Source organism: Lemur catta, chromosome 14 (genome assembly GCF_020740605.2).
Source record: "Lemur catta isolate mLemCat1 chromosome 14, mLemCat1.pri, whole genome shotgun sequence".
NCBI classification, from domain to species: Eukaryota; Metazoa; Chordata; class Mammalia; order Primates; family Lemuridae; genus Lemur; species Lemur catta.
Genome location: NC_059141.1, coordinates 42,968,761 through 42,995,220, shown reverse-complemented (window position 1 = coordinate 42,995,220; position 26,460 = coordinate 42,968,761). Strand labels below are relative to the sequence as shown.

Here is a 26,460-nt window from a genome sequence, read left to right as displayed (position 1 = left end):
CTGAGGCATAATTTGCATATAGTAAGTAAAATTTGCCCTTTTTAGTTTACAGTTCTCTAAGTTTTGACAAATGCATAGTTAGGTAACAACACAATCAAAATATAGAAAAATTCTTTCACTCCAAAAATACTCTCTCGCGCACTTTTGTAGTCAGCCTTTCCTCCTACTTAAAGTTCGTACAACCACTTACCCATTTTTTTGCCCTTATAGCTCCTCCTTTATGAGAATGCCATATAATTGGAATAATACAATATATAGCCTGAGTCTGGCTTTTCTTAACATAATGCATTTGAGATTCATCCATGTTGTACATAATAGTTGATTCTTTTTTATTGCTGGGTAGTTTATTCTGTGAATATAAGAAACTGCCAGGCTGTTCTCTGTAAAGTGGTCGTATCATTCTAATTAACCAAGGGAGTGTTATGTGAGTTTCATTTCCTCTACTTACTCACTAGGACCTGCTACTGTTAGTTTTGTTTTTAAACCTAGTCTAATAAGTGTGCAGTGGTGTTTCATTGTGGTTTTAATTTGCACTTTCTTAATGACTAAATGTTGAGCATTTTTTAATATTTTTATTTGCCATCTGTACATCTACTTTGGTTAAATGTCTATTCAAATGTTTGTCCGTTTTTTTTAACTGCCTTTTTTTCCTTGGGTTGTGAGTGTTGCTTATCTATTTCAGATACAATGCCTTTATCTGATATATATTTTATAAATATATTCTCCTTCTCTGTGGCTTGGCTTTCCAAAGAGCAGAAGTTTTTTATTTTGGCAAAGCCCAGCAGGTCACTTTTTCTTTTATGGATCATGCTTTTATTGTATCTACAAATTCTTTGCCTAGCCTGAGAATCACATAGATTTTCACCTACATTTTTTTTCTACAAGCATTACAGTTTTGGGTGTTACATTTGGATATGTAATGTAGTTAATTTCTGTATGTAGCAGTGCATAATATGGATCGAGGTTCAGTTTTTTACATATGGACATTTGGTTGTTCCAATACTACTTATTGAAAAGACTATTTTTAAATATTTTTTCTTTTGAAAATGTAATACATTCATATGATTAAACAAAAAAGTCAAAACAGTATAAAAGGTTTCACAGTGAACATTCAGTCCTCTCACCTTTGCCTCCTAGATCCTTTTCTCCGGAGGTAATCGTTGTTAACCACAAAGAGATTCCGTGGGTATACTTGTCTCCCTGCTGATTTTGTTTTTTTGGGGAGGAGCTGACTTTTGTCCAAATAGTAGGTACAAAATGATCCTGTTAAAAAGTTAAGTTAGTTTACATAACACTTATGCGAAAAGTCTCATAGGGCCCTAAACAAACTGTACCTGTCCCCTGCCCATACCTCACAGATACATATACACACACACCTCACTGCCTTCATCTCCTACTGCTCTCTTCCCAGTTTCTTTCTAGCCACTCTGCCCTCTTTGCTGTTCTCACACAAACTGAGCAAGTTCCCTCCCCAGGGCCTTTGTACTTGCTAACCGTTCTGCCTGGAATTCTTTTTTCTCTCAGATATCTGTAAGACCTGCTTCACATTCTTGGAGGTTTTGCTCAAATTCACCTTCTCAATGAGGTCTTCCCTAACCATCTAGTTTAAAACTGCAAATTGTGTCCCCCAAATTTCTGTCACTTTCCCTGCTTTATTTTCTTCCATTGTAATTATCACCTTGCAGTATGCTTTATAATTTACTTGCTTTGTTTATTGTCTCTAAACCCCCACTAGAATGTAGGCTTCATGAAGTTAGAGATTTGTGTTTTTTATTGCTCCCTCCCCATGCCTAGAATAATGCACTTAAATATTTGTAACTCTCGTCTTCTGAAGAGAGCCTGATAATATGTCCTCATTACAACATATTTTTGCACAAGTGTAGATGAAAACAAAATTATGGCTGTCTATAATTTATATATACTGTGCTCTTTGTACAAACATGTAAATTTTGGCCTCATTCTAGATGTATTTTCTCTGGCTACTTCAGAAAGTTTACTTAGGTTGGAACCCAACTTCCAATTATGGCTATATACACATACACAGAGACATATTTATATGAAGACATGTTTTCCTTTGAGATTTGTAGAAAATTCACATAGATTATAGGAAGCAAATTTCATCTGTGATCAAAGATATTGTACCTAAATAGGCAACATCTATGAGTGTAGAACCTGGACTGGCAAATTCTGTTCTTGTGTCTGCCACTAAATTGCTGACTGATTCAAAACAAAACCTTAACTTCTCTGCTGCATATTTTGGCACAGAAATTGACAGCTATAAAAACAGGAATTTCTGCCTTCCCTCCCCTCTGTGGTGTAATAATGACAGCAGTTCTTTTGTACTCTGTTAAGAGGGTGCTGTCTGTGACTCACAAGTGGTGGTAATGTGGTTTTGTGAGAGAATTCAAAGGAAGTGATAAATCTGTTCACAATATTAACTTAGATTTGAAATGCATTATTATTTACAACCTGTTTAGGTCTTAGAGGTTCTTTAAAATGTTCATTGATGGCTTTAGCACTTCTCATTGACTACAGACGGCCCTTAGAATAATTCCAGATAAGTCAGTGTTCTCACACTTCAGCATACATTAGAATTTCCCAGAGGGCCTGATAAAACACAGATTACTGTACCCCATCCCCAGAGTTTCTCATTCTGATTCCATGGATGTGAGGAAGGACTTGAAATTTTACATTTGTAGGAAGTTTCCCGGCTGGTTTTACTGTCCAGGGACCACACTTTGAAAACCATTCAAATAGGAAGCCCTTGCACCTATCAAAAAAACTTTCAACCAAGGGGGCCAGCAAGTATTAGGGAAGAAACAACATTCTGTTCTTTGGCCTGTCAACAGGGAGCACTGCTGGAAGCCAAACTACTAGAGGAGTGGGCTGTGTCTGCAAGGGAGTTCAGATTCATATCTTAGCAAGCTGAGGGAAAGCCTCATAGCTACCCCCTCTTTATTATATACTAAGAACTACTCTGGAATTGCAGACTTAAAAATCTTCCCTTGGTAAATATGACTCAGTATGTGAAACCTCTGTATATCCTTAGACAGAGCAGTTGGACCCTGGCCTCTAGGATTTAATTGTCTCAGCTATACTAGTCTGAGATTTAGAGTGGCGTTTATTTATAAATAGCAACAAATTTTTTAAAATTAACACAAAACCTTCAGTGAAATTTGCCCTAAACTGCTTGGCTTAATTGATTTTGTTTGGTCATTCATAGTGAGTTTGTAATATTTCAAAGCTACAAATTCTTAGCATTTGTATTATCAAAAGTACTTTTAGGAAAAATCTTTCCACACTAAGTTTTCACAAATAGCTGAGTATATAACAGTCACATTGTCAAGATACTAACCTTCCTACTATGAATACAAATTACATTTTCTTAATATTAACTATTTATGATTATAATTGATCCCTTAAGGCAAGTGTGAATAAGACAACATCAAGGAAGTGAAATATAAATGACTCAAACATGGCCAACAAAAGGGATAAGCGGAATGGGAAGTTCAGTTGTGTTCAGCTTTAAAACTGAACCTTGCCTCTTCAAACTAACCCTCAGAACTTTAAGCAAAATATATCAGATGGGAGTCATTAGGAAACATAATAGCATCTTATAAGCACTAATATAGGCCTCACTGTTCTAAAAGTCATTTTAGAACAACCATAATCTGGCAAAGATTCACAGAATGAACTTTTTCAGAGCACTGGAATCTAATCCCAAACTTAAAGCAACCAGGAGACTGCTTAATGAAGAACAGGGCAGCCAGTTTTTGGCATTTAAAGAAATCTGTTAGGTCACTGGCTGACCACTGAGATAATGGAACAGACTTCAGTAACCACACCCAACAAGGAATAACAGCCTTTGCAAAAAGTTTGGAAAAGTCACTAACCAAATGGACGACTGCAGCCCTCAGCAATCAACAACAGCAGACCCTGAGGCAGGGGGAGAATCTGATTACCGGACTTATTAACACATTGTAATGTTCAGACGCCCAGTTTTCAACAAAAAAGTACAAGGCATACCCAGAAAGAGGAAGTATGGCCCATTCAAAGGGAGAAAATAAATTGACAGAAACCTTTCCCGGAAAGCCTAGACATTGGACTTATTAGACAACTTAAATATGCTGAAAGAGCTAATGGAAACCAGGAAAATGATGGATGAACAAAAGGAGAAATCTATAAAGAGAAATCATAAAAAGGAACCAAGTAGAAATTTTGGAGCTACAAGTGATTTTAGGCCATGCTAGAGCTAGAGATACCAAAAGGTAAATGCTAAAACTTTGGAAAGACTTACTCTCCCCACGGCATGTTCAGATAAATGAAAGAATAAGGAGAGAGGGCATTTGGAGACTGTGTATGCTGGTATGAGAGGACTTAATGTAGGACTGTAAAGCATCTATTAGACAAGGCATCCCAGGAGTTGGGCTCCTGTTGACTTGCCATTTATTGGCTGATTTGTCTTGGGACAGGCGCTGAACATCTCTTCCATACTTTCCTGCTCTGTGAAATAGAGCATCTGTTCTACAGACACATAATGAAGAGCCAGTGAGACTGTACAGAAATGCTGAAAATGTGAGGCATCCAGTATGTTCATCCACCAGAGGAACCAACAGCCTAATGATTAAAGAAAGAGAATGTTTACTTTACTATGCTACCAAGTTATCAATAGAGGCACAGTGCTTGAGTTAAAGAACTCTGCAGACTTCAGCAGCTGTTCAGGTGGTCATTATGCCCAGAGGAGGAATTCTAACCTCTCTGGAATTCCATCACCCTCTCATCAAGTAGATTTTTTTTTCCCCACAGTCTCCATTTCCCACTTATTATCTCCTTCATCTCACTCCTCCCAGTTAAATTTATTTTATATACTTTAAAAAATTAGAATAAATTTAAGTGCTTAGTTTTTCAGTTATTTCTCCTTTCCCAGGAATTTTTATGACGTTTTTAATGTCACTAAAAGACAACCTAGAAACGCCACAAATCTAAGATTGGATCACCTTGAATCTTCCTCTGTTCTACTTAGCATCAGTAGAAAGTAGGTCTAAAACATAGTAAAGTGCAAAGTCAGTTTGTAAATGCTGAACAAATAACAGATAAAGACTCGACTGGCTGGCTTCCTATGAAAAGCATTTAGTCAGGAGAGAGAAAACTGTTGTACTGATGTCATAGGAGATTGAAGGGGTATCTTTAATTGGCTAATTTGAAGATAGTCACAAAAGAAGGGCGCAAATAACCAAAATCCTAGGTTAATTCTGAAACTTAGTTGTGGTCAATAGATCTGTCTGGAACTATATTGTTTGTCTCAGTTCCTAAAAAACTAAGTTTTGTTTCCTTTTCTTTAATCTGTTCTCTAGTATATGAGTTGACAGTGAAATGACCAAAATGCTGAAAGCCAAAGGATTGACAAAGAACATACTCAGATTGATTGCCTGGTAGATTCTTTCCAGTTAGTAGGTATTTAAAGTAACACATTAAATAAAAAAAGGTCCACTTTGACAAAATTGACAGTTTAGGATCATTGACAGTTTAGGATCTGATTATCAGCCTCTCCAAAGGATTCCTGGAAAAGTTATTTTCTTTTTATCATTGAAAAATACTCCATTTACAAAGTCACTTTACATGAAGCTTTTCAGTGACATGACTTTCTCATAAAGTGGTCTTCTGCTTTGAAATCCATTTGATGTTTTATAGAAAATAAATTATCTAGCAGAATTGTTCCTGTGTTTGTAGGTTTTAGACAACTTGGCTTTTCTTTGCTCCTCCCTCCTAAAATTTATATTTCACTGTTTTTCTTTTGGGGATAGGTACAGAATTTTCACAGCTGTATTCAGGTAACTGAAGACTTTGTGTCTCCAGAACATCTTGTAGAATCATTTCATTTAACACAAGAACTGAGACTTTTGAAGGAAGAAATCAATTATGATGATAAACTACAGGTAAGAGATAAGTATTCTAACTAGGTCCCGTTCTGCAGGCTTTCTGTATTCAGAAATACAGTCAGTGCATAACAGCTTAGATAGCCATTGCCTAGTTGGTCACACCAGGATAACAACCAAAGATGTATTTAATTATGTGAGTTTTAGTGGCCCTTATTCTAACTATTGGTTTAATAACACTTTTAAACTTTGACATTTTTCTTAAATTTTGCTTTCCTTGGTCCTCATTAAAATTATTGTTATTTTTTTTAATCTGGCAGTTGTCATTTGTTAATTTCTGTTCTGCTGATATGATTAGAAATATCAACATCTCTTTCAGGTTAAAAATATCTTGTATCATGCAGTCAAAGAAATGGTGAGAGCTTTGAAGATACATGAAGATGAAGTAGAGGATATGGAAGAAAATTAAGTGTAGTTCATTTTGATGTTTTTAGGCAGTTGAACTGGGGTTATTTACCCTTTAATGATGATATGTATGCACACTGACTTAAGCTTCATAAAACCATCAGTGCCAAGAAATTCTCTTTGTAGTAATTACTTGTTACTGACACCGCAGCAGTATAGCATATGTCACAGCTCCTGTGAGTCAATGTTATAAAACAAGCTAAATTTAAAAAGCAGCACTATATAGCTGTTACTGTATTATAGTGTATATGATATTTGTGAAAATGCCAGATTTAAAATGATGTATTTATTTTTGGTAAAAAATACAAAATTCTATGCTATATTGTTGAACAAGTGTAAATGTGACCTTGTACAGTTTACTAAAATAACTGATATTTTTCACTACATTGAGACAGTTACTGTGAGAATAGGACACAAACACCAGCTATTGCCTGCGTTTGGGAAGTTGCTGAATCGCACAGCAGTCATGTCATAATCAGAAAATTACTGCCAAATAATTGTAAAATCTGTAAAATATAAAGTATATAAAGTAGATACTAAATACAGACACTTCAATATTTTGTTGAAGCTATTGACTGTACAATTAAACATTTTCAAAAGGTGTAATTTATTTAAAATTGTCTCATTTTGGTAAAATTTATGTGAACTTTTAAAGCTAAATATTAAACTTAATATGCTATGTAAATATATACATATATACATTTAATGATGTATTTTTTTAAAACATTGGCTTGCTTTTGTTAAAGTGCAAGTGTTACATATGGCTTTGTACATTAAAGTTAAAAGGGGTTTTACATTTTCCATTAAAAAGACTTTATCAAAAATTGGCTTGTTCCAGAGTTCTCCCTTTTTTGACATACTGGGGACAGAATATCCTGAAGTCACTCAGCCTGGGTTTGAATATGAGTTCTGCTACTGACTGTATGACCTTGGCAAGTTGTTTTCATTTGGAGTCTTGGTTTTAACAGCTAGCTACTATTAATAATCACTGGGTTGCTTGAGGCTCACACATTCCTAACCCTTTGAGTTACTGGAAAAATATAGGCATCCCCTGACACCTACAGGATATTAAGAGGACAGTCTTTCCTTCTTATCTGAAAGCTTACAGCTTAAGGGAAAAAAGTAGTAGCCCAAGTTGTGACACCTCTTGTGCAAGTTGCTTAGTTTTTATCCTGGTTTTGCTCGTGCCCACCATCATTTAGCTCCATGTAGTCTGTTATGCCATCTTCCACTTCAAGTAAGATTCAGCCAAGAATGTGAGCAGTTACATTCACATTAATACCTTACACCTGGCACAAGGGTTAATGAGATGGATGATGACTACTTGGCTAGGAAAAAATTGGGGCTGAGGAATATTTAAATGATTTTTGTGAGCTTTTGACTTTTTAATGCTATTTTACTCTATGTGCCTCAACCGATTAAATGGTTTGTTTCACCTACTGCTTTCATATGATCCATCTGATTTAATTTTGATGTGAAATTAGTTTAGAGATGAGGCGTTAATTCTGGAGTATATGCTGGAAGCCCAAAGTCTGTGGTGATTTTCTTCCAAAATGCTTTTGCTTCTCTTGCTCTTGCTCGAGCCACTTCTTAACCATACTACAACCCCTTCAGAATACCTGGAACTAAGGAAGGAAGTTCTACTCAGGCAATGTGGCTTCTTTCAGAGCAAATTTACCTGATAGTATTCTATCCATAGTCTGAAAAATATTCTATTATTGGTCTGAGATTCTATGCTAATTACCTAATTATTGGTAAGCCTGGGTTGAAGAGAGAGAACTGTAATGTTTACATCATAAAAGACATTTGTAGGCTTTTTGGAAAGCTGAGGAGTTGTATTACTGATTGCTCCCTAATTACTGGGGCCCCTCCTCTGACCATTTACCTCATTCCCTCCATTCTTTTGATTGCTCGGATACTCCTCACCTATGAGAATGTCTGAATATGTCAGCTTCCTCCAGACAGGGGGTAAGTATTAATAGAAATGGATACAATAATTTGAGAAATGTCAGGGAGCCTTTATAAAGAGAAACTTGTGAATGTTTAGGTCCTTCCCATTCTAGTCTATAATGTCGTTTATACTTGAACATGGATTCCTTTTCCTGAATAAAATTACATATGTTCAAATCCATTTCTCTTCTGCCATGCATTTTGAGATTGTAGCACCCATACCTATCGGTGTCTGCTTTCCTTTTATTTCCCTTTTTGGTAGATAGGGTATTGGTTTCATTACATCTCGGTAACATTAGTAAGCTTCAGAAGAAAGGTGCTGTCATACCTTTGCTTCATGTGTAAATACGATCAGTCAGTTGATCGATAGATACAGTATATTTTATTTCTAGATGCCAGCCTATCAAAGATGCTGTCCCAGACAAGATCAGTAGCTATGAGAGAGGAAAAAGAGAATGATTAGTTACTGTTCTACAACTATTCAATACAGTATTCATTATGAATTGGGGTATAGCAAGTTGGCCAAGATACAAAGCCATGTATGCCGACAGGCCTGTCACTAAGATTGAGACTTAGACCTTTCGTTAGGACATCCCAGGTTTGCGATAATTACATTAACCTAGATATTTATGCCCTGAAACCATGTAAAAAATTTAGTAACTGAGTAGTATGCAAAGTACTTTGGCTCCCACAGTAATCAATCTGTTCTTTTAATGAAAGTTAAGTGACTTTTAAACAAAAATGAAATGTTGGCAGTTTCACATCACTGGCTACAAACACACTTTGAGTTCCCTTTCTTGGCTGGAGAGGTTTTCACAGCTGACTTCAGCTTCTCAGTCAGCTTTTGGTAAATAAACCATCCAGCTGCAGCTAAGACCAGAGGGTTGCTCTTTTCTGTGTCTTATCTGTGGAAAAGACCTCACCCCTGGGGCCAGTAGAGGATATACCAAGGACGCGTGTGGGGATCAGCTGGATTCCACTTTCAATGGAGGTACATTATGAGGACAAGTGAGGAGTCCAGCACTACCTTCTTGCCCACTAGTCTTTAACCCTAAATTTGACAGATGATGAAAGATGTGGAGAGATGGGTGAGTGAACAGATACCAATGAGGAAGTACCACTCTGCCAGCAAAGTGGGGCTATTGCAGAATATGGAAGAGTGTTTGGCACTGGTGATAAGATGGTCAAAAAGACACTCAGTAATGCGCCATGTATTGCTAAATACTATGTCACAGGTATATACAAGTATTTGGAAAAGGTGTAATTTTGTCTGGGGTTCGGGAAGGCTTCAGAGAGGAGGCAGTATTTGCACAACTCTTCAAGTAAGAGAAAAACAGGACAGCAAATGTGGCGTATTTAGATTGCCTTTTAGCCCTTTTCCATAAACACAATCAGTAAACTGAACTTATAGCCAACCTATTATGTTTATTTTGTCCCCTAATCCTTTGGAAATGGTTAATCCACATGTGTCATGATGCATGGGAACTTTTTACCAAAACTTTTTGAGTAATTGTAATTTACTCCTATTTTTCCAGAAACAAATTATGTTGAACAAGAAATGTTTTGTGAGGCCGAGGCAGGTGGATCGTTTGAGCTCAGGAGTTCGAGACCAGCCTGAGCAAGAGCAAGACCTCGTCTCTACTAAAAATAGAAAATTAGCTGGACAACTGAAAAATATATAGAAAAAAATTAGCCGGGCGTGGTGGCGCATGCTTGTAGTCCCAGCTACTCAGGAGGCTGAGGCAGAAGGATTGCTTGAGCCCAGGAGTTTGAGGTTGCTGTGAGCGAGGCTGACACCATGGCACTCTAGCCTGGGCAACAGAGTGAGACTCTGTCTCAAAAAAATAAATAAGTATTAGAAATTCTGTCAAGATGGTAGGAATAGTGAAATAGTTCTTTAGTCTTTAGTATATGCCTATGTCTATAAACCACTCCTATTATGAGTTATTTACTAGTAACCAACTAAGGGGTTTTTTTTGTTGTTGTTGTTAACTCTGAGGCCCACTCCACCACTCTCCCCTTCTCAGGTCCTAAGCAAACATCAAATTGTTTCTTTTCAAAAGAAATTGGGACATTTTTTTCAGGCCTCCTTTGACCACCAAATTCTCCAAAAGATTAGTAAATCCCTCTCCCCATTTAGATTGATTCTTGCTAATGATAGCTTTCAACTTAACCTTCAGGGAAGTGGAAGGTTGTTGGCCTACTGAAGGTCAACGTTATTGAGATTAAACCCAGGCAGGAAGACCTGAAAGGCCGTATCAGATTGGAAGCAAATGTGCAACGCTACCTGCCTGCACTAACCTGGCCAAGGTTGTCTCAAGGACACTTTCTTTTTAAACTGGGTTTCCATGGCCATTCTAGACTAGAGAAGTTAATTAAGACCTCAGTCAGACCCATTCTTCCATGTCAGTCATTAACACAGCTTAGCCATCAGTCTGGAGACCAAATACCTTTCCTTTTCCTGGCTAATGACCCAACAAGAACCAAAAGTTTCTTACTGTCCACTAGATGGCACTGTTGGTCAGCAGTAGCTCTTAAAAGGACAGAATTGCAACTGTGACACAATCTGAGAACAGCTATGCCCTCCACTCCCTCACAGACCTGATTAGGCTACATTGGCATTATGGCAAAAATATAGTGATAAAGATCACTTTCGATCTTTGCATAGATAACTTACTGATCTAGATTTCCAAGCATATGCTAGGAAATCGCCTAATGATGCATTTCTCATAACATACCTGTTGTTAAGCAACACGACTGTAGTTTGCTTTTGGCACAAACTTAAATTTCAAGTTTATGAGGAAGGTTAGGCAAGTAAAATGTTCTCAGAGCTTGGGATATTAAACCACTGCCATGAACAAATTAAGTAACAACTTATAAGGGAGTATGTAATTCTTTTAAGATCTTTTAAAGACTGGGTGTGGTGACTCACATCTGGAATCCTAGCACTCCAGAGGTCAAGGCAGGAGGATTGCTTTGAGGCCAGGAGTTTGAGACCAGCCTGAGCAAGACTTCCCATCTCTACTAAAAATAGAAAAAATTAGCGGGACATGGTGGCCAGAGTCTAGTCCCAGCTACTCAGGAGCCTGAGGCAGAAGGATCCCTTGAGCCCCAGTTTGAGTCTGCAGTGAGCTATGATGATGCCACTGCACTCTAGTGGCCAAGCGAGACTGTCTCAAAAAAACTTTAAGAAGCTAGTTTATTTTTTGTTTCATCTGCAGCAAGATGAAACAGGAAAAAAACGGCTCCTGCATGGTCACTTCAGCCCTTCCTACCTCTACTAGTTTCATCAGTGAATATGTGAGCCCAACCCTACCCCCTCAACCCAACTGTCTTCCATTCCCTCAGAGGGAGTGTATTTCTCTTACTCCCATAATTCCACACAGCAAGTCCATGCTTTAAACACACCCAGTGGCTTGTGCCTGAATGTTCTCCTGTTCCCCTTCCCTCTCCTCCAACATTATCCAACTCAGGAGAGAGGAGAGTGCCAAGGCAGTGCTTCCCTATCCACTGTGCTCTGACTGGGTGGCAGATTACCCAGGGAGAGCTGCCATGTGTGAGGTTAAGAAAAAGGTTGGGAACACTTCTAAGCCTTACAACTTCTGTACTCTTTTTCACCCTCATTGTAGGGGAAATGGACTACAAAACAATGGAAAAGAATCCTTGACACACCAAAGTAATCATGTGACCGCATCTGTGCACATTCATATGCAAAGTTTACAACAGAGACAAGGCCATTCAGTGCCTTCCTTTTTAACTATCAACCACATTCAACAAAGGTATAAAACACAATTACTTTATTGATTTCTTACAATCAAATACTGCCAACTAGCATTACTTCCACTCATGCATCATTAAAAACAAAGGACATTTCCTTGGTATTTTCAAATGATGCATTATACAAAAAACAAAGTTAGAACTTAAAATGCACCCTGATTAATTATGTAAACTGGCAATTTGTTTAAAAAAGCATAACTAATAATTTGGTTCCTTTCATAAAATGGAAATTTAAATATTTCTCCTGATAGTCTTGAGGTTATCATTATGTCATGAGTAGTGCAAAGTGTGGCACATATAGTCTCATCTAGAAAGGTGTGTATCTTACACACCTTATTTACACAAACAATGTGCATAACGAAACGCATACAGTCAATGCATGATAAAAAGCATGTTTCAAATATAAGGCAGTCCATCAGGCCACCATATTATTTAGGTTTTGCATTATCATTTATGGCATTATAGATTAATTACACATAACATACTTTTATATATTTTAACCCTGAAGATAAGAAAAATAATTGTTGCTTGAAAAAATTATTCCAGGTAGCCATTTGGTTTTGTATCAGGAGAAAGTGAACCTCCAAGAGTTTAGTGTCTTGCCAAGTCGGAATCATCAGCTCAAGTCAGCGAATCAGATATGCGACGTATTTCACAGTGACTGTTTCCCGAGTCCTGGCACTGCCTCTTCTGCCCCAGTCTGCCAGATGATGAAGCATTTCCGGGATTACCCTTGTATGTGGTTTTCCCTTTTTTTTTTTTTTTTTTTTTTTGCTTAACTGTATTACTGTATTATTTCCTCTTCTCACCTCTTCTGTGACCTTCCATTTTAATTATTCATAAGTCCTTTCAGAATATCCTCAGAGAGATCCATAAGGGGAAGTTCTGGAGATGGAAAATCCAAGGGAGGAAGATTTGGTATTGGAATGTCCTTGGCTTTCCCGGTATTTGCTGCAAACTTCTGCCAGGTTGAGGAGGCTGTGGCAGTTTCTGAGTGTGGTGGCAAGCTCCATAACTCTGACTTTTCTACAAAATCAGCATCTACATCCAGCTCCTTTTCTATCGGACCTTTTAGAAGTCTGGCCTTTTCAGCCTTTAGTTGTTTATTTTCTTTCCTTAATCTTTCATTCTCAGCCACAAGGAATTCCACATGCCTCTTCAACTCTGCAATTTTGGTTGCCTGCTCCTCTATAATCGTTTTATCATCTTTTGGGGCTTTGCTTCCAATACATGGCTCTGTTGGCTCACTCTTTTGCTGAAGTAAAAATAGTAGTGTGTCTGGATCCCTGTCAAAGATCCCCTGAATTTCAGGCAGGTGTTTCTCTGCAGAAGGGCTGTACTTGTGAGAAAGAAGGGGGCTCTGGCCCTCTGTGTCCTCAGCAGAGGGTTTGGGAGATGCCTGAAGATGGGTGGCTACATCCTTGTCTGTGTTCTGCTGAGCTTTCAATCTTTCCTCACGCTTCGCCCTTTTCCACCTCTCCTGGATGAGGAGGAGCTGCTTCATGTGGCTATCCCTTTGCAATTCCAGTGATAGGTGAGCCTATTACACAGAAAGAAGGACACAATTTGAAGAATTTAGTATTTTAAATCTCTTTAGTAATATCCAAGATCCTCCTTTCTAACTCAATAACACTTAGAATTCATATACTATGTTTGCAATTCAATAAAACCGCAAAAATTTTTCAAATTAACTAGGTCTTAAGCTAACACTTTTATTCATAAACAAAACACTATTCATTCAGAAAGTCACAAGTCCTATACCCAATCAACACACTAAATGTGCCTTACCCCATCTGCAAATACCAAACAGAAATCTTCCCTCTTTAGACATATTATCTCTACAAATAGTTGAAAAGAAAGTCTTGGCCAGGCTCGCTGGCTCACACCTGTAATCCCAGCACTTTGGGAGGCTGAGGCGAGAGGCCAGGAGTCCGAGGTTGCAGTGGGCCATGACCGGACCGCTGCACTCCAGCCTGCGCCACAGGGCAAGAACCCGTCTCGAAAATCAAGAAAAAAGCCTTCCTATTACTAGCGTGTTTACAAGGTTCAATGCACACATGTGTTACGTAACCAGGTTCTGTATTATGAAAGTGAGTGTAAAGGATAGAACACAACTTTTAAGTTCCCTGGGTTCAGTTTGAGTAGATTTTTCCTGCTACTGACATCCCTCACAGAAATGGTATCTTTAATTCAGTCACACAAATATTTACTAAGTACCTCCTAGGTACCTGCCACTTTTATAATCAAGAAATGTTTGGATAAAGGCATTTTTAAAACCTAGGCAAGCCCTCCCCAAACACAGAAGACAATTTTTAAACTATCTTTAACAAGCAAAAGCATAGTCCAGCTGTGTGAGCTAATGGTCGAACATGAGCTAATGATCATGAAAGGTCCTAAGAGGGTCTCTAAAGATACATCAGATAATCTGAGATCTGTAACCACTAAGAAAAATGCTAGAAGTTTCTTCAAGCCATGTCTGGGACATCAACGGCAGTTCATTTAGTTTTAATTTCCTTCCTGAAGTACTTTTATCTTGCCTATTTAATATATTTTTGACTACAGTGTTTTGAGAGGGGAACGATGCTTTATTTTATACATCATTCAAAAGTCTCTACAAGAAGATCTTTCTAACCCTGGTTGCAAATATTAAGAACATGTCTCACCTGCTCAGATTGTGTCAACTTCATGGCTTCGGAAAGATATGCTGGTGGAAAAAAAAGAGGCACATTAAAATGTGTCATCATTTTGTAATTAACAGATAAAACGAAGAGTTTCAATATTCCTTATATGACAAAAGAACTGGTCTTAAAAAAAAATTCTGCTATAACTTCAGATTTAAAAAAAGGTCAGGATTCTTAACCTCTCCAAAAAAGGATGTCAGTGGGTAATGAAATATAAATATTCCCTATCCCATCTTGAAGGTTTTGTTCTTTAAAACCCATGTATATTTTACAATTAAACCGAAGATGGGCCAGGCACGGTGGCTCATGCCTGTAAACCTAGCACTCCGGGAGGCTGAGGCAGGAGGATCACTTGAGCTCAGGATTTTGATTGAGACCAGCCTGAGCAAGAGTGAGACCCCCAGCTCTACTAATAGAAAAATTAGCCAGGCATGGTGGCACGCACCTGTAGTCCCAGATACTTGGGAGATTACTTGAGCCCAAGAGTTTGAGGCTGCAGTGAGCTATGATGATGCCACTGCACTCTACCCCGATGATAAAGGGAGACTCTGTCTCAAAAACCACCAAAAAATAAAAACCAAAAAACCTGAAGATAGCCTAATCACAAAAACAGGTTTAGGGAAGATTAAAATTAAACAAGACTCTATCAAAACCCTATTACTCATTATGTTCACAAAAATATCAAGAGATTACCAATGACTTTTTATTCATCTGAATACCTGGACTGTATCATTTTGGCCTCCTACGGACTCAACTTTTAATAAGCTATGCCATCAGTCTACTACAAATTAGGTAGTTAAAAGCTCTAAGAACTTGTTGCCATAGTCCAGGAAGTTAATGAGAACGGCATAATGTCATTTACGAAGACCTTCAACAAACTTTTCTGTCATCTTAGGATCAGATCCTGAGTGACTTGATTTGTTAGAATTCAAATAGCTACTGTAAAAATCCTTACTTTTCTTCTTTGGGCTGTTAGAAAGCTTAAGGCAAGTTCTCCTTCTATAAATATGCAAGAACTCATTTTGTGAACTATACTCCCAGTCCTTTCCCATTTTATCTTTCTATAGATTTCCTCATCTACCTATTCGTAATTACATTCTATATTTCATTGTTATATTCCTCTGTAAGATATTTTATACCCTTTCTGGAACAAGATGGGATATAAATAACAAGTACTGTATTATTAATAATAAATCATGCACAATCACCATTTTCTATCTCTTGCTTACTATAAACTTTTTTGGCAACTTTCATTCCTTTTTTTTTTTGCCTGCCACAACTTTCATTCCTACATTAAGTTCCTTTTTTGCCTTTTTACAGATACCACAAAGCACTGCTTTCTGTCCAGTCTTAATCCAAACATTTTAATGATTTTTCTGATTTCATGACTTAGAATTGTTGTCTCCTTGCATCTACCATAGTCCTTGAGATATAAATTAGATGCTCCAAGAACGAAAGAACACGAGTTGGTAAGGAGAAGTCTTTGCTACAACCATACTTACCATACTTACATTTTTTCCCCTCAATTTGTTCTTGTCTTTTATTTCTGTACTAAGTCTCTATAGCTGCATACTATTTCTTTCCTCTTGTTCATGTTTAAATCTATTGGGACATTCTATCTGCTCTGCTATTGCCCTGATACAATAAGGAGGAATGTTCTTAGACAGCCTTCCTATCTTGCCTGCATACATGTCTCTCTGAGCTATAGTTTGTTTCAAATGCACTTTTCTAACAAATAGAACAGTTTTCACAAAACCAAGTTTAAACCAACTAAACACTTCCCTTTGTAGAACAGTGAAACTCTTTAACATGACAGAAAAGGATACCCAAAGATATCCCAAAGCACAAATAATTCAACAAAGAATCACACTGTCATTTAAAGTATTTCCCCCATTTAAATCTTACAACTGGGGCTTTTTTTTTAAGTTATTTAAAAAAAAAAAAGATTACTATCTGATTGCATGGTCATGGATTTGCTCCACAGATTCATAATAGGAACAAACGCTTACCAAGACAGAAGTTTAGGAAAGGAATATCTATCTCAAGAAAATCTAACAATTCTGCTTAAACTGCTTCCTTCAATTATGACACAAGGCTAAAATTCAAAGTAGTGATTAAGTAAATCATGGGGAAAAGGAACTAAGGAAATCTGAAGAACTTATTATTTCTCAAAATAATAACCAATTACACTATTCTATCAGCTATCCATTAAACTAGTACCAAAGCACAAAATGTGCAGCAAAATAGCACCTCTACATGATAAAGACTGATCTGCACTAGAATCATTTTCATGTTACCACAGTTTCACAGGAAGGCCCAGGTTAAGATTTGTTTTCAACCAAAATGTTGATCAAATACATATAAAATAATTGTGCATTTATTGTATATATACTGAAGATGAGAGGTCTGCTCATCTGCTGAAAAGTTCATTTTGAATTCTAGGTATTATCAATGGCTGTTATCAACTTCCTCATTTAAGCTTTTGCTCATCTGTGGTCTGTGAAACAAAATTCACTTAAGAAACTGGACCGCATGAGAACAGTAAGAGAATCACACCAATCCAGCTACAGCTGCTAGTCACAAATTTAAAGCAAAAGATTTTTCTAACAATATTGAATCCCTGGGAGTCTGTAACTTGTTAAATTTACCCTTTTTCAATATGGAAACAAATCTGGCACCCGCTACCAGATTTAAATAGTATTTTCCTTCCTGATTTGCTATCCCAGGTTATCTGGCAAACATGTATATACTCAGTTTCATCTGATTCAGCCTCTTTCCACCTCAAGAGTAGATCCTATCTTTCCACAAGAGGAAAGAAAAATCAAGTAACTTCTTACTTCAACACATTTGCAAAACAAATACTACAAAGTATAGAGGCTATAGAGTCCTCCTTAACTATATAATCTCAGGGTAAGTTTTTAGTCTCAGAGGTCCTCCTTGATCTTTGAGAGCTGGACACAGGCTAACTTCGTTTGCTCTGAAGTCCTCCCATTTCTGGCTTTCCTTCCTATTTGTCTTTTTCAGATGTTGACTTTTCCCTGTGACATCTCTAAAATGATTTCCTTCCTTTCAGAATACATCTACATCCATACCTCCCAAAATACCTATTATAAGCCCTAGTTGTGAGTCAATTTAGAAAACAGCTCATTTCAAACACACAAATTTTCAACTCCACTCTAAAACAAAACACAAAGCTATTTTTAACCAAGTCTAAATTCCAAATCTGCTCAGTGGGATTTACTAATCCCATTCAGTTCTATCTCCCTCATTAAAGCTAACATCCTCTAACTGGCTGCCTTTATCTTTTCTACTAAGAATGTCACAGACTGGGGGCGGGGGGGCCTGGTATTTGAAACCAAACAATAGTTTTAAGTCTTCAAAGACAAGGATTAGGTTAGGAAGGGAACTTTTCTCCCTTTATTATTATTTAATTTATTTATATGTATGTATCTTTTGTAGAGATGCAGTCTATGTTGCCCAGGCTGGCCTTGAACTTCTGGACTCAAGTCATCCTCCCGAAGTACTGTGATTATAGGTGTGAGCTGCCGCCAGACCCAGCCTTTTCTCCCTTTTATATTCACAATATCATATAGCTCAGTGCACAACATATGTTGATTCACTGTTTTAACATATTATATATGCATAACCATGACTAGTTTGGGTTATAAAGGCATCAATTCATGGTGGCATTGGTTTTCTTAAATAAATAGGTTTTTTTCTCTACAAAAAAAAAAAAAATAGAAAAATTAGCTGGGTGTGGTGGTGCATGCCTGTAGTACCAGCTACTCGAGAGGCTGAGGCAGGAGGATCTCTTAAGCTCAGGAGTTTGAGATCGCAGTGAGCTATGATGATGCCATTGCACTCTAGCATGGCAATAAAGCTAAACATAGTATATTGTCTTTATGGTGACTACAGATTTAACAATCTGATTCACAACAAAATATGGTTTAGAAAAGATTTAAAGAGCACTAGCTAACAAGTTTAACGTTATACGAAACCCCCATAAAACTCACATAAAAATACACAGATTTAAGGGGTACCTAAACATATGTGCTCAACCCTACAACAGATACATGGGCTACTCTTCAATAGCAAAACTAATTCTATTAAAAAAAAAAAAGACTTGAAATTTTCTCTGAAAATTAGTGACTTATAGGCAAAAATCACTGAAGAGGACTTATCCAAACCAATGCCCACCACACAGTCTGGATTTCAGCAGTAAAATAACATGGGAGGGACAGACTCTGCCAGGAAAGAATTTGGCTTTGATCATACCAACCCAAGGGAAAAGAAAGTGCCTACCAGCAGAAAGACTTCAGGGCTTGCTCTAAGAAAGGTGACTCACACCCATTTTGGATGCAGAATGATTAAAACATCTCCTTTCCCAAAGCTTTTTGGTTTGTTGCTCAGCCAACAGAAACTGATCTAAGCAAAACAGGCCCCCAGGAGCTAATAAAATTAGGTCTTTGATAAGAAGCCAACAATTCTAAACTTTATACCTAAATGAAAACTATCACCAGCATGTTACTATAGGCAGGCATGGAGAGATGAAATACGCAGAAAGGAAAACTAAAGAAAGACCACAGGAAAAACCTTCCATCATTTGAGGTGGCAAAGGTCTTTGGTGGGTTTTGTATTTTCAGCATCTTAGAAAATGGAAACTCAGTGAAAATGAATTTCTCGGAATTGAATTATTATTACTTTCAGAACCTGAACTGGCCAGCTATTTGAAACCCTGACTCCTTTTTTATAAGATAAACTGGCAGACTTCTAGCAGTCAGCTTCTGTCTTTAAGAATCTTTGGGCTCAGAGAGCTGTGCCAGGAACCATTTACCAGTATGGTATTTATGCCATCTTCACGCATAAACACACTGGGTTAGAAGGAGCTACGAAATCTTACACTCACTTGAAAAATAATCAAAGCTGATGTTCTGGTGGGTCAGCAGTGTTGACCCTGCACATGTAGGGCAACACACACCACTATGACTGTGATTTTCATTTAGATAAAGCATTAAGAGATACTGGGGAAAAAACTGCCCTTCAGTATTAGTGTTTCTTAAAAAGAATACTCACCTGCAGCCTTTTTGTGACAAGAAATAGCCTCTTCGTATTTGCCCGTAGCTAATAAACGGTCTGCCCGTCTGCTCTGTTGATGAGCCTAGAAGACAAACATTCCTTAAGTTCCTCTGAATCATAAGACATGACTTTTAAAAAAAAGGCATCTTTTAAGGAGATAAATAATGCCATATGTTGCCACACATCAAACCACCATTAACAGCTATATCCATAACTGGGAAAATGCAATTAGTAGAGCCTAGAAATACAGCACGTGAAGGAAACTGGCAACTTCTCTCAACACCACCAATAAATCACTCTCAAGTTGACACCAGCCACTTCATTCCTTCAGTGACCACATTCTTCCATTCTTCAGAAATAGACCAAAAGAGTTGCAATCACAAATTGTTACTCAAAATGTATATTTCCTTGGCAGGGTGCAGTGGCTCACACCTGTAATCACAGCACTTTGGGAGGCCAAGGATCACTTGAGGCCAGGAGTTCAAGACTAGCCTGGACAACACAGCAAGACCCCATCTCTACAAAAAATAGGAAAAAATTAGCTGGACATGGTGGCACATAGCTGTAGTCCCAGCTACTCAGGAGGCCAGGGCAGAAGGATCCCTTGGGCCCAGGAGTTTGGGCTACAATGAGCTATGATTGGGTCACTGCACTCCAGTCTGGGCAACAGAACGCAGAACGAGGCCCTGTCTCAAAAATTAAAAAAAAAAAAAAAGTGCACTTTCTTTATTTTTAACAAGCTCCTTTCAAAACAAGGGCTATTTTGCAGATTCACTAGTCTACATAGTTTAAAAACTATAATCAGGAAATCATTTACCAAATAGTAAAATCCAAGCATCTCTTGTATCATTCTTTCAACATTAAAGTTACTATCTGTTTTTAAAAGAAAAAATGTGGAAATTGTACAGTTGAGGAATTAATGATACCAACATCTAATATTACAGGGTAGGTTTTTATCAGGTACAAGTCACCAAAAGAACAAATTGAGAAGTTCCAAAAGCAAATTAAGTGCTCCTAAATGTAAGGTAAATGGATTAAATAAGCTGTCACCGGCCTCCTTATATTTGCTACACTTTAAGAATTTCAAAAGAGCTTTAATGTACATTATTTCATCTGTTTTCACTACAACTTTGTGAATGTGTTTCTCTCTCTTACATAGGAAGGCCAAATAGACTGATGGGGTCATGTAACTTACCTAAGATTATTATTACATTTAGCTAGCCAGAAGAAAAGAAGGTGTGATCAACAAAGTCTTCTAACTAATGTTAGGTTTTCCTCACTGACTCACATGATATAGCAAAGCTTCATAAAAAAAGCAAAAAGTACTTCACAGTTCATAACACCATTATTCACAATAGCCAAAAGCTAGAAGCAATCCAAATGTCCATCAACAAATGAATACACCAAATGTATTATATACACACAATGGAATATTACTCAGTCTTAAAAAGAAGGAAATTCTGACACATGCCATGGATGAACTTTGAGGACATTTTGCTAAGTGAAAAAAGCCAGTCATAAAAAGAGAAATACTTGGCCACACACAGTGGCTCACGCCTGCAATCCTAGGACTCTGAGAGACCAAGGCAAGAGGATTGCTTGATGCCAGGAGTTTGAGACCAGCCTGAGCAAGAGTGAGACCCTGTCTCTACCAAAAACAGAAAGAATTAGCTGGGCGTGGTGGGGCGCACCTATAGTCCCAGCTACTTGGGAAGCTGAGGCAGAAGGATGGCTTGAGCCCAGGAGTTTGAGGCTGCAGTGAGCTGATGAGGCCTCTGCACCCTATCCAGGTCGACAGGGTAAGACCCTGTCTCAAAAAAATAAATTAAAAGAAAGTAAAATACAGGTTCAATATTGTCTTCTTTCCCAAGATTAAACAGTATTACCTCTTATAACTTTCAATGTATTTATTTCTGTATCCCTGGGGAAAGCTATATGTAAAGATGAAAAGGAATACCATATGAACACAATACCAAAAAGGCAGCAGAGAAAAATCTAATATATGCCTGACCTATAGTAGGGTCTTCAGTTAGGAGCAAAGGAGAAACCTCATTCACTTCCCCTGTCCCAATCATTTCACTGAGTCTCCTACAGACAAGTAGCCAGCAGTATCTCCAAACAATAAGCACTGAATTGGTTGCCTAACTAATGCAATGCAATTATACTTAAGATAACTGCGCAAGTGTTAGAGAATTTCAGGAAGAACTCTTTTTAATTTTAAATCTAAGGATCAACTTCTCCCACATGCAGCTCCCCCTGCATCTTTTTGCTTCCTTCAATTTCCAGTTAAGCTTGCTTTTTTCCAGAACTGCCACCATCTGTTGCGAAGACAGTGAGAATCTTGTGCAGTATCTTTCAAATTACTGGATGCAACCCACTAGTGGGTTGTGAAATCAATTTAGTGGGTCACAACTTGCATTTTAAAACAATCTAATATTATAGTAAATATTACACTGCATCATATATAGCAAAAAGGTTTTGTTTTTGGTGAAGTTTATGAGGACCCCGCATTTCTACACAATTCCAGGAAGCATCTTCTATAACGTAACAGCTCTGCAGTAATACATGTATGTACCAAGCTGTAAAAATTTCTCATTGTGGATCACAGTCAAAACAGATGGGCAAGCATTGGAAAGATCAACATTTTATTTGGAAATCCTGCTTTCAAATCCCATTATCACCATTTACTCCACATTTCAAATTTTTTCATCTGTAAAATTGGGGGAATATCTCATACAGCTACTAAGAGGACAAGACAAATAATGTATGTAAAGTGTCTGATGCCAACCCCACCACTTAATAATTGCTGGATATATTTCAGTGCTCTACTGCCTTTCCCCAGAATGCCTGCATTAGGTCCAGCCTAGTTTGTGACATAGGATGAATCTTCCTTGAATTTTTCAGGGCAGCAAGGGGTTCAAATAGCCTCTTTTTACCTTAAAGATTTTAGTGCCAACATGGTTAACATATATAGCTGACTTCACGTATGTACAAGGCCATTCCTTGGACCATGATATCTGATTCCTTTTCTTAGATGAGAAGCTTAAAAACAAGAGGCTTCATTAACCACATCACATGATGTGAGAACTGACCACTCCAGAGCAAAGCTGTTACTCTCAGCACTCTTAAGGGCCAAACACACAGGAAACAATGTGGCCACGCAGTCACATGGACCCTGCCCTCTGCAGCAGAGGTAAGCAAAGCATGAGCAATGGGTCATGTTCAAATTAAGATCTGACATCACTTTCCAAATCAGCAGCAAACAAACCAAAGAACTAGATTTGAAGTTTGTTACCAGCACTCACATTGCCAAAATTAAATGGATGCAAAGAAATCCCTAAATATATACTAAGTAATTTTGTAAGTCACCATTTTCCCATAGTAAAAATTGACCCAAAAAACCTGATGAAACAAACTTATTTAGAGTACAAAAGCCTAGCTATTTTTTTCTTCGATGAAGAATTTATTTTTCTTTTCATCAACTTCAAAAACCAGAGAACTAGAACACATTATCTGAACTACATATTAAAATAAATATTTCAAACTAGTCTCTTCCAGATCTGAAAAATTCACTGTGAGGAAATAAGCCTACAGGCACCTACTGCAAATCCAACATAAAAGAATCAATACTAGAGCAGAGGCACTAAATGCCAACACACAATCTATGGTTCAATATAGACAGGACCATACTGAAATGAAAATAAGGAGTACATTAATATGGAAGCACTAGTAGAAAGAGGTCATATCAAAATAAGTTTGTGATCCATAATGTATCTGAATCACTGACCTAAGTAATTACTTAATTTCTCTCAGTCTAGGCTTATTTATCTGTATAACTGGAAACTGCTTACAAAATTCCAAGGATACTCAGAGGACACGATTATAAATCCACGTACTGTAGTAAGTCCTCATACAGTAAATTTGGACTACACTGAGATCATTAGAAAAAGCCTGTATATACAAGCTTGTGGGATTTTCAAAGGTACTCATTAAATCATAGCACTGGGAACTATTTCTCATGTGGAATCAACTAGATACTAAGTTAAGTGTCCTTTGACATAAAAGAATAACAGCTTTCAAAAAACTCCAGTCTTCTAAAACTCTGACAGAGGCCTGTCATTGGTACTTAACAACACAGTTAAATAATTCACGTAAATGTCAATCTCTGTTCCACTGTTATCTGTCAATAATCAACCAGGCTAGAAGTCAGATCTTTTAAATCTCAAATGGTTTAAGAAATCAAGATGCCAAATTTCTGATACTTGTCCATATAAGTTTTATAGTTGGATTATGGAATTATGTTAGCCTGCTTAAGAGAACTTTTTCAAAATTCTCCTTCTATAAAAGGAGAATTTAAATAACTATCGTCACCATTTAACTAATTTTTCCTAAACTGGTGATTCTGCTGCTCCATCTACAACTGTAGCCTAGTTCCAGTCTTCTCATAAGCCCCCACACCTGTGGGGCAGTTATGCTGCAGCCTGAAGCCAAATAAAGTGAAGCTAACTGGAACTGAACCAATGGTCATTTTGCAAGGACACTTGAACTTTGAAGCACTCTGTAAGAGGCTGGTTATTTTTAATAATACTCCTATTAAATTTCAGTATTAAGCCATCCATTATATTTTATTGTTTCTTAAAAACAAAAGTGCAAGATATTTCCCTGGTTTTTAAAACTCACAAACGTAGTCTAATTCTTCTTAAGTGTAAACAACTCTTACCAATGGAGATAAAACCCAACTTAATAAAACTGAGCGAGGGTGGGGGGCTCCTCAAAGTAGCTAACCTAGTACCAGTGATTTGGAACCACAGCTTTAGGTTCCTAGAATCTCAGGTTTTTAAAGCTCAAAAAGTCCAAACTTTTATTCTACAGATTTTAAATGAAGGGCTTATGGTCTGGTTATAATAGCTAACTCTTACACTGTACTATGTACTGGGTACAGTTCTAAGTGCTTTACACTCACTTACTTATTTACTCCTTTAACCTTCACAACAAACCTGAAACATGAAACAGAGTGAGGTCAAGTAGTTTCCCCAAGGTTACACAGCTATTAAACAACAATGCCAGAATTCAAATTCAAGCAGTCTGGCTCCACAATCTATACTCTTAAACCACCAGGCTCTACTGCTTTTCTACACAGTGGTTTGAACCAGTCCAAGGCTCTTCCAGGACTTCAGGCTTTGGAGTTCCAAAGTACGAACCTAATCCTCCATAGTCCTTTTTCCAATCCCACTATGGCAAAGAATTGCAAATCTGACTTAAAAGATCTTCCTGTATGCAACCTTAAGTAATCTGACTTTTGTATCCAAAATGGGTACCCTCTCCGGGAAACTAAAACATGTGGTGGCCGGTCTGGAAAGAACTCGTGTTTCTTCTTGGTAGGTCTTTTTCTTTTTTCCCTTTAGCTTCTTGTTTTTTTAATTGCAAACCTGAAATACCTAAAAACATAATAAGGAAATAGGCTACCAGCACTTTTTCTGAAAACAGCAAACATCTATTGCACTTTCATGGTGCCTAAATTGATGAAACTGAGCTAAAGAGGGACAGCTCTTTTTACCAGCTGTTTCTAACTTATTCAGGGAGAAGACAGACTCTCAGTTTATGCATCAGTATGTGTGTGAGAAACCAGTGAAGAGAAAAATGGGGCTGCGGAGCAATATTACTCCATCCATCCAAAGTCAGAGGCTTAGACTCGGACCTTCCACGTTAGAAGTTAAGACCAGTATTACACACCAATTCTGCCCCGGCCGGCTTCAGTCTCTCCAGACTGCAGGGAGGTGGCTACGTGGCGCTAGGAGGCATTTCCCCCGACCGGAGAGGAGGTGGCAGTCCCAGCTGGTGGCATCCCCTCGCCCGCGGCCCTGCGGCAGGGGGCGCCCGGAGGTGGCAGGAGCTTCCCGGGGATCCCCGAGACGGAGAAGGTGCGGGGCGGCGTGCCAGGAGCCGCTGTGGGGCCAGGGCCTGCCTGCGCCCCCCGACGCCGCGGAAACCCCTACCCAGCCCGCCTCCCAGCCTCAAAGGTCAGGCGACACGCCGGGGACGGGACCAGACTCCTGAGGCAAAGGTACCCAGGAGGGACGCCAGCCTCTGTGGGCCACTCACCAGGTTGAGAGGTCCTTCCATTACTTCCATAGACCCCGGGATGAGCGGCGGCCTGAGGAAGGGGAGCGGCGGCGCCGGGGCACATGGAGGGGAGCGGCGGGCAGACGCGACGCAGCCGCGGGGACGGCGGCCCCTCTCCGCTCCCGGAGAGCCAGCGGTGGGCGCGCAGACGGCAACCACCAAGCCACTTCCTCCTCCGGCGCCGCGCCGCGGGCCCGCCCCCTGCGCCGCCGCCGCCGCCGCCGCCACGCACGGCGCCATGACGTCACGCGCGCCGGCGGCTAGTTCAAGGTGGGAGGGAGGACAAGGAGAGAGCGGGGCTCGGGGAAGTGAGGGGACCGGCTGCCGTACGCTTGCGTGCGGTCAGTCTCTCCTCTCGCGAGAGACGTCATCTTCAGCCTCCTGACGCTACTGTGATGTCACGTGAGGCGGCGCGGCCTTGTAGTTCACAGCTTAGCATGGCTTTCCGCTGTTGGCTTCTCATATTGCCCTCCAGCCTGGCTTTTCCTCAAATCCACTCTGTTTAGCTACGC

At 38.7% G+C, this 26,460-nt stretch overlaps 2 protein-coding genes across 7 annotated transcripts in view; one reads left to right on the top strand and one right to left on the bottom strand.

Annotated features, from left to right (window-relative positions):
- JMJD1C (jumonji domain containing 1C) overlaps window positions 1-7,165 on the top strand; it is a 313,120-nt gene extending 305,955 nt beyond the window's left edge. For all 5 annotated transcript variants that reach the window (XM_045568265.1, XM_045568263.1, XM_045568264.1 and 2 more), the window contains 2 exons: window positions 5,805-5,936; window positions 6,256-7,165. In XM_045568265.1, the coding sequence (XP_045424221.1) occupies window positions 5,805-5,936; window positions 6,256-6,345 (222 nt within the window). In that variant the 3' untranslated portion in view covers window positions 6,346-7,165. The remainder of the gene's footprint in view (window positions 1-5,804; window positions 5,937-6,255) is intronic.
- Window positions 7,166-12,073: 4,908 nt separating this feature from the next.
- On the bottom strand, window positions 12,074-26,182 carry NRBF2 (nuclear receptor binding factor 2). 2 transcript variants are annotated; one of them, XM_045568261.1, is made up of 4 exons: window positions 25,928-26,182; window positions 19,823-19,907; window positions 14,732-14,772; window positions 12,074-13,608 (listed from the first exon to the last, which is right to left on the bottom strand). In XM_045568261.1, the coding sequence occupies exons 1-4, from the start codon at window positions 25,955-25,957 to the stop codon at window positions 12,898-12,900; spliced, it is 867 nt and encodes a 288-aa protein (XP_045424217.1). In that variant the 5' UTR covers window positions 25,958-26,182; the 3' UTR covers window positions 12,074-12,897. The 2 variants fall into 2 exon arrangements, with proteins under 2 accessions (XP_045424217.1, XP_045424218.1); XM_045568262.1 differs by lacking the exon at window positions 19,823-19,907 and having other exon boundaries at window positions 25,928-26,012.
- Window positions 26,183-26,460: the final 278 nt, after the last annotated feature.

What these genes read in the sequence shown, in the direction of transcription:
- NRBF2 (XM_045568261.1), bottom strand. Translation starts at nt 25,957, where the DNA reads ATGGAAGTAATGGAAGGACCTCTCAACCTG. An exon ending in TGGAAGGACCTCTCAACCTG is followed by an intron (nt 19,908 to 25,927) that starts GTGAGTGGCCCA and finishes TTTGTCTTCTAG; the next exon opens with GCTCATCAACAGAGCAGACG. An exon ending in AGTTGACACAATCTGAGCAG is followed by an intron (nt 13,609 to 14,731) that starts GTGAGACATGTT and finishes TCTGTGTAATAG; the next exon opens with GCTCACCTATCACTGGAATT.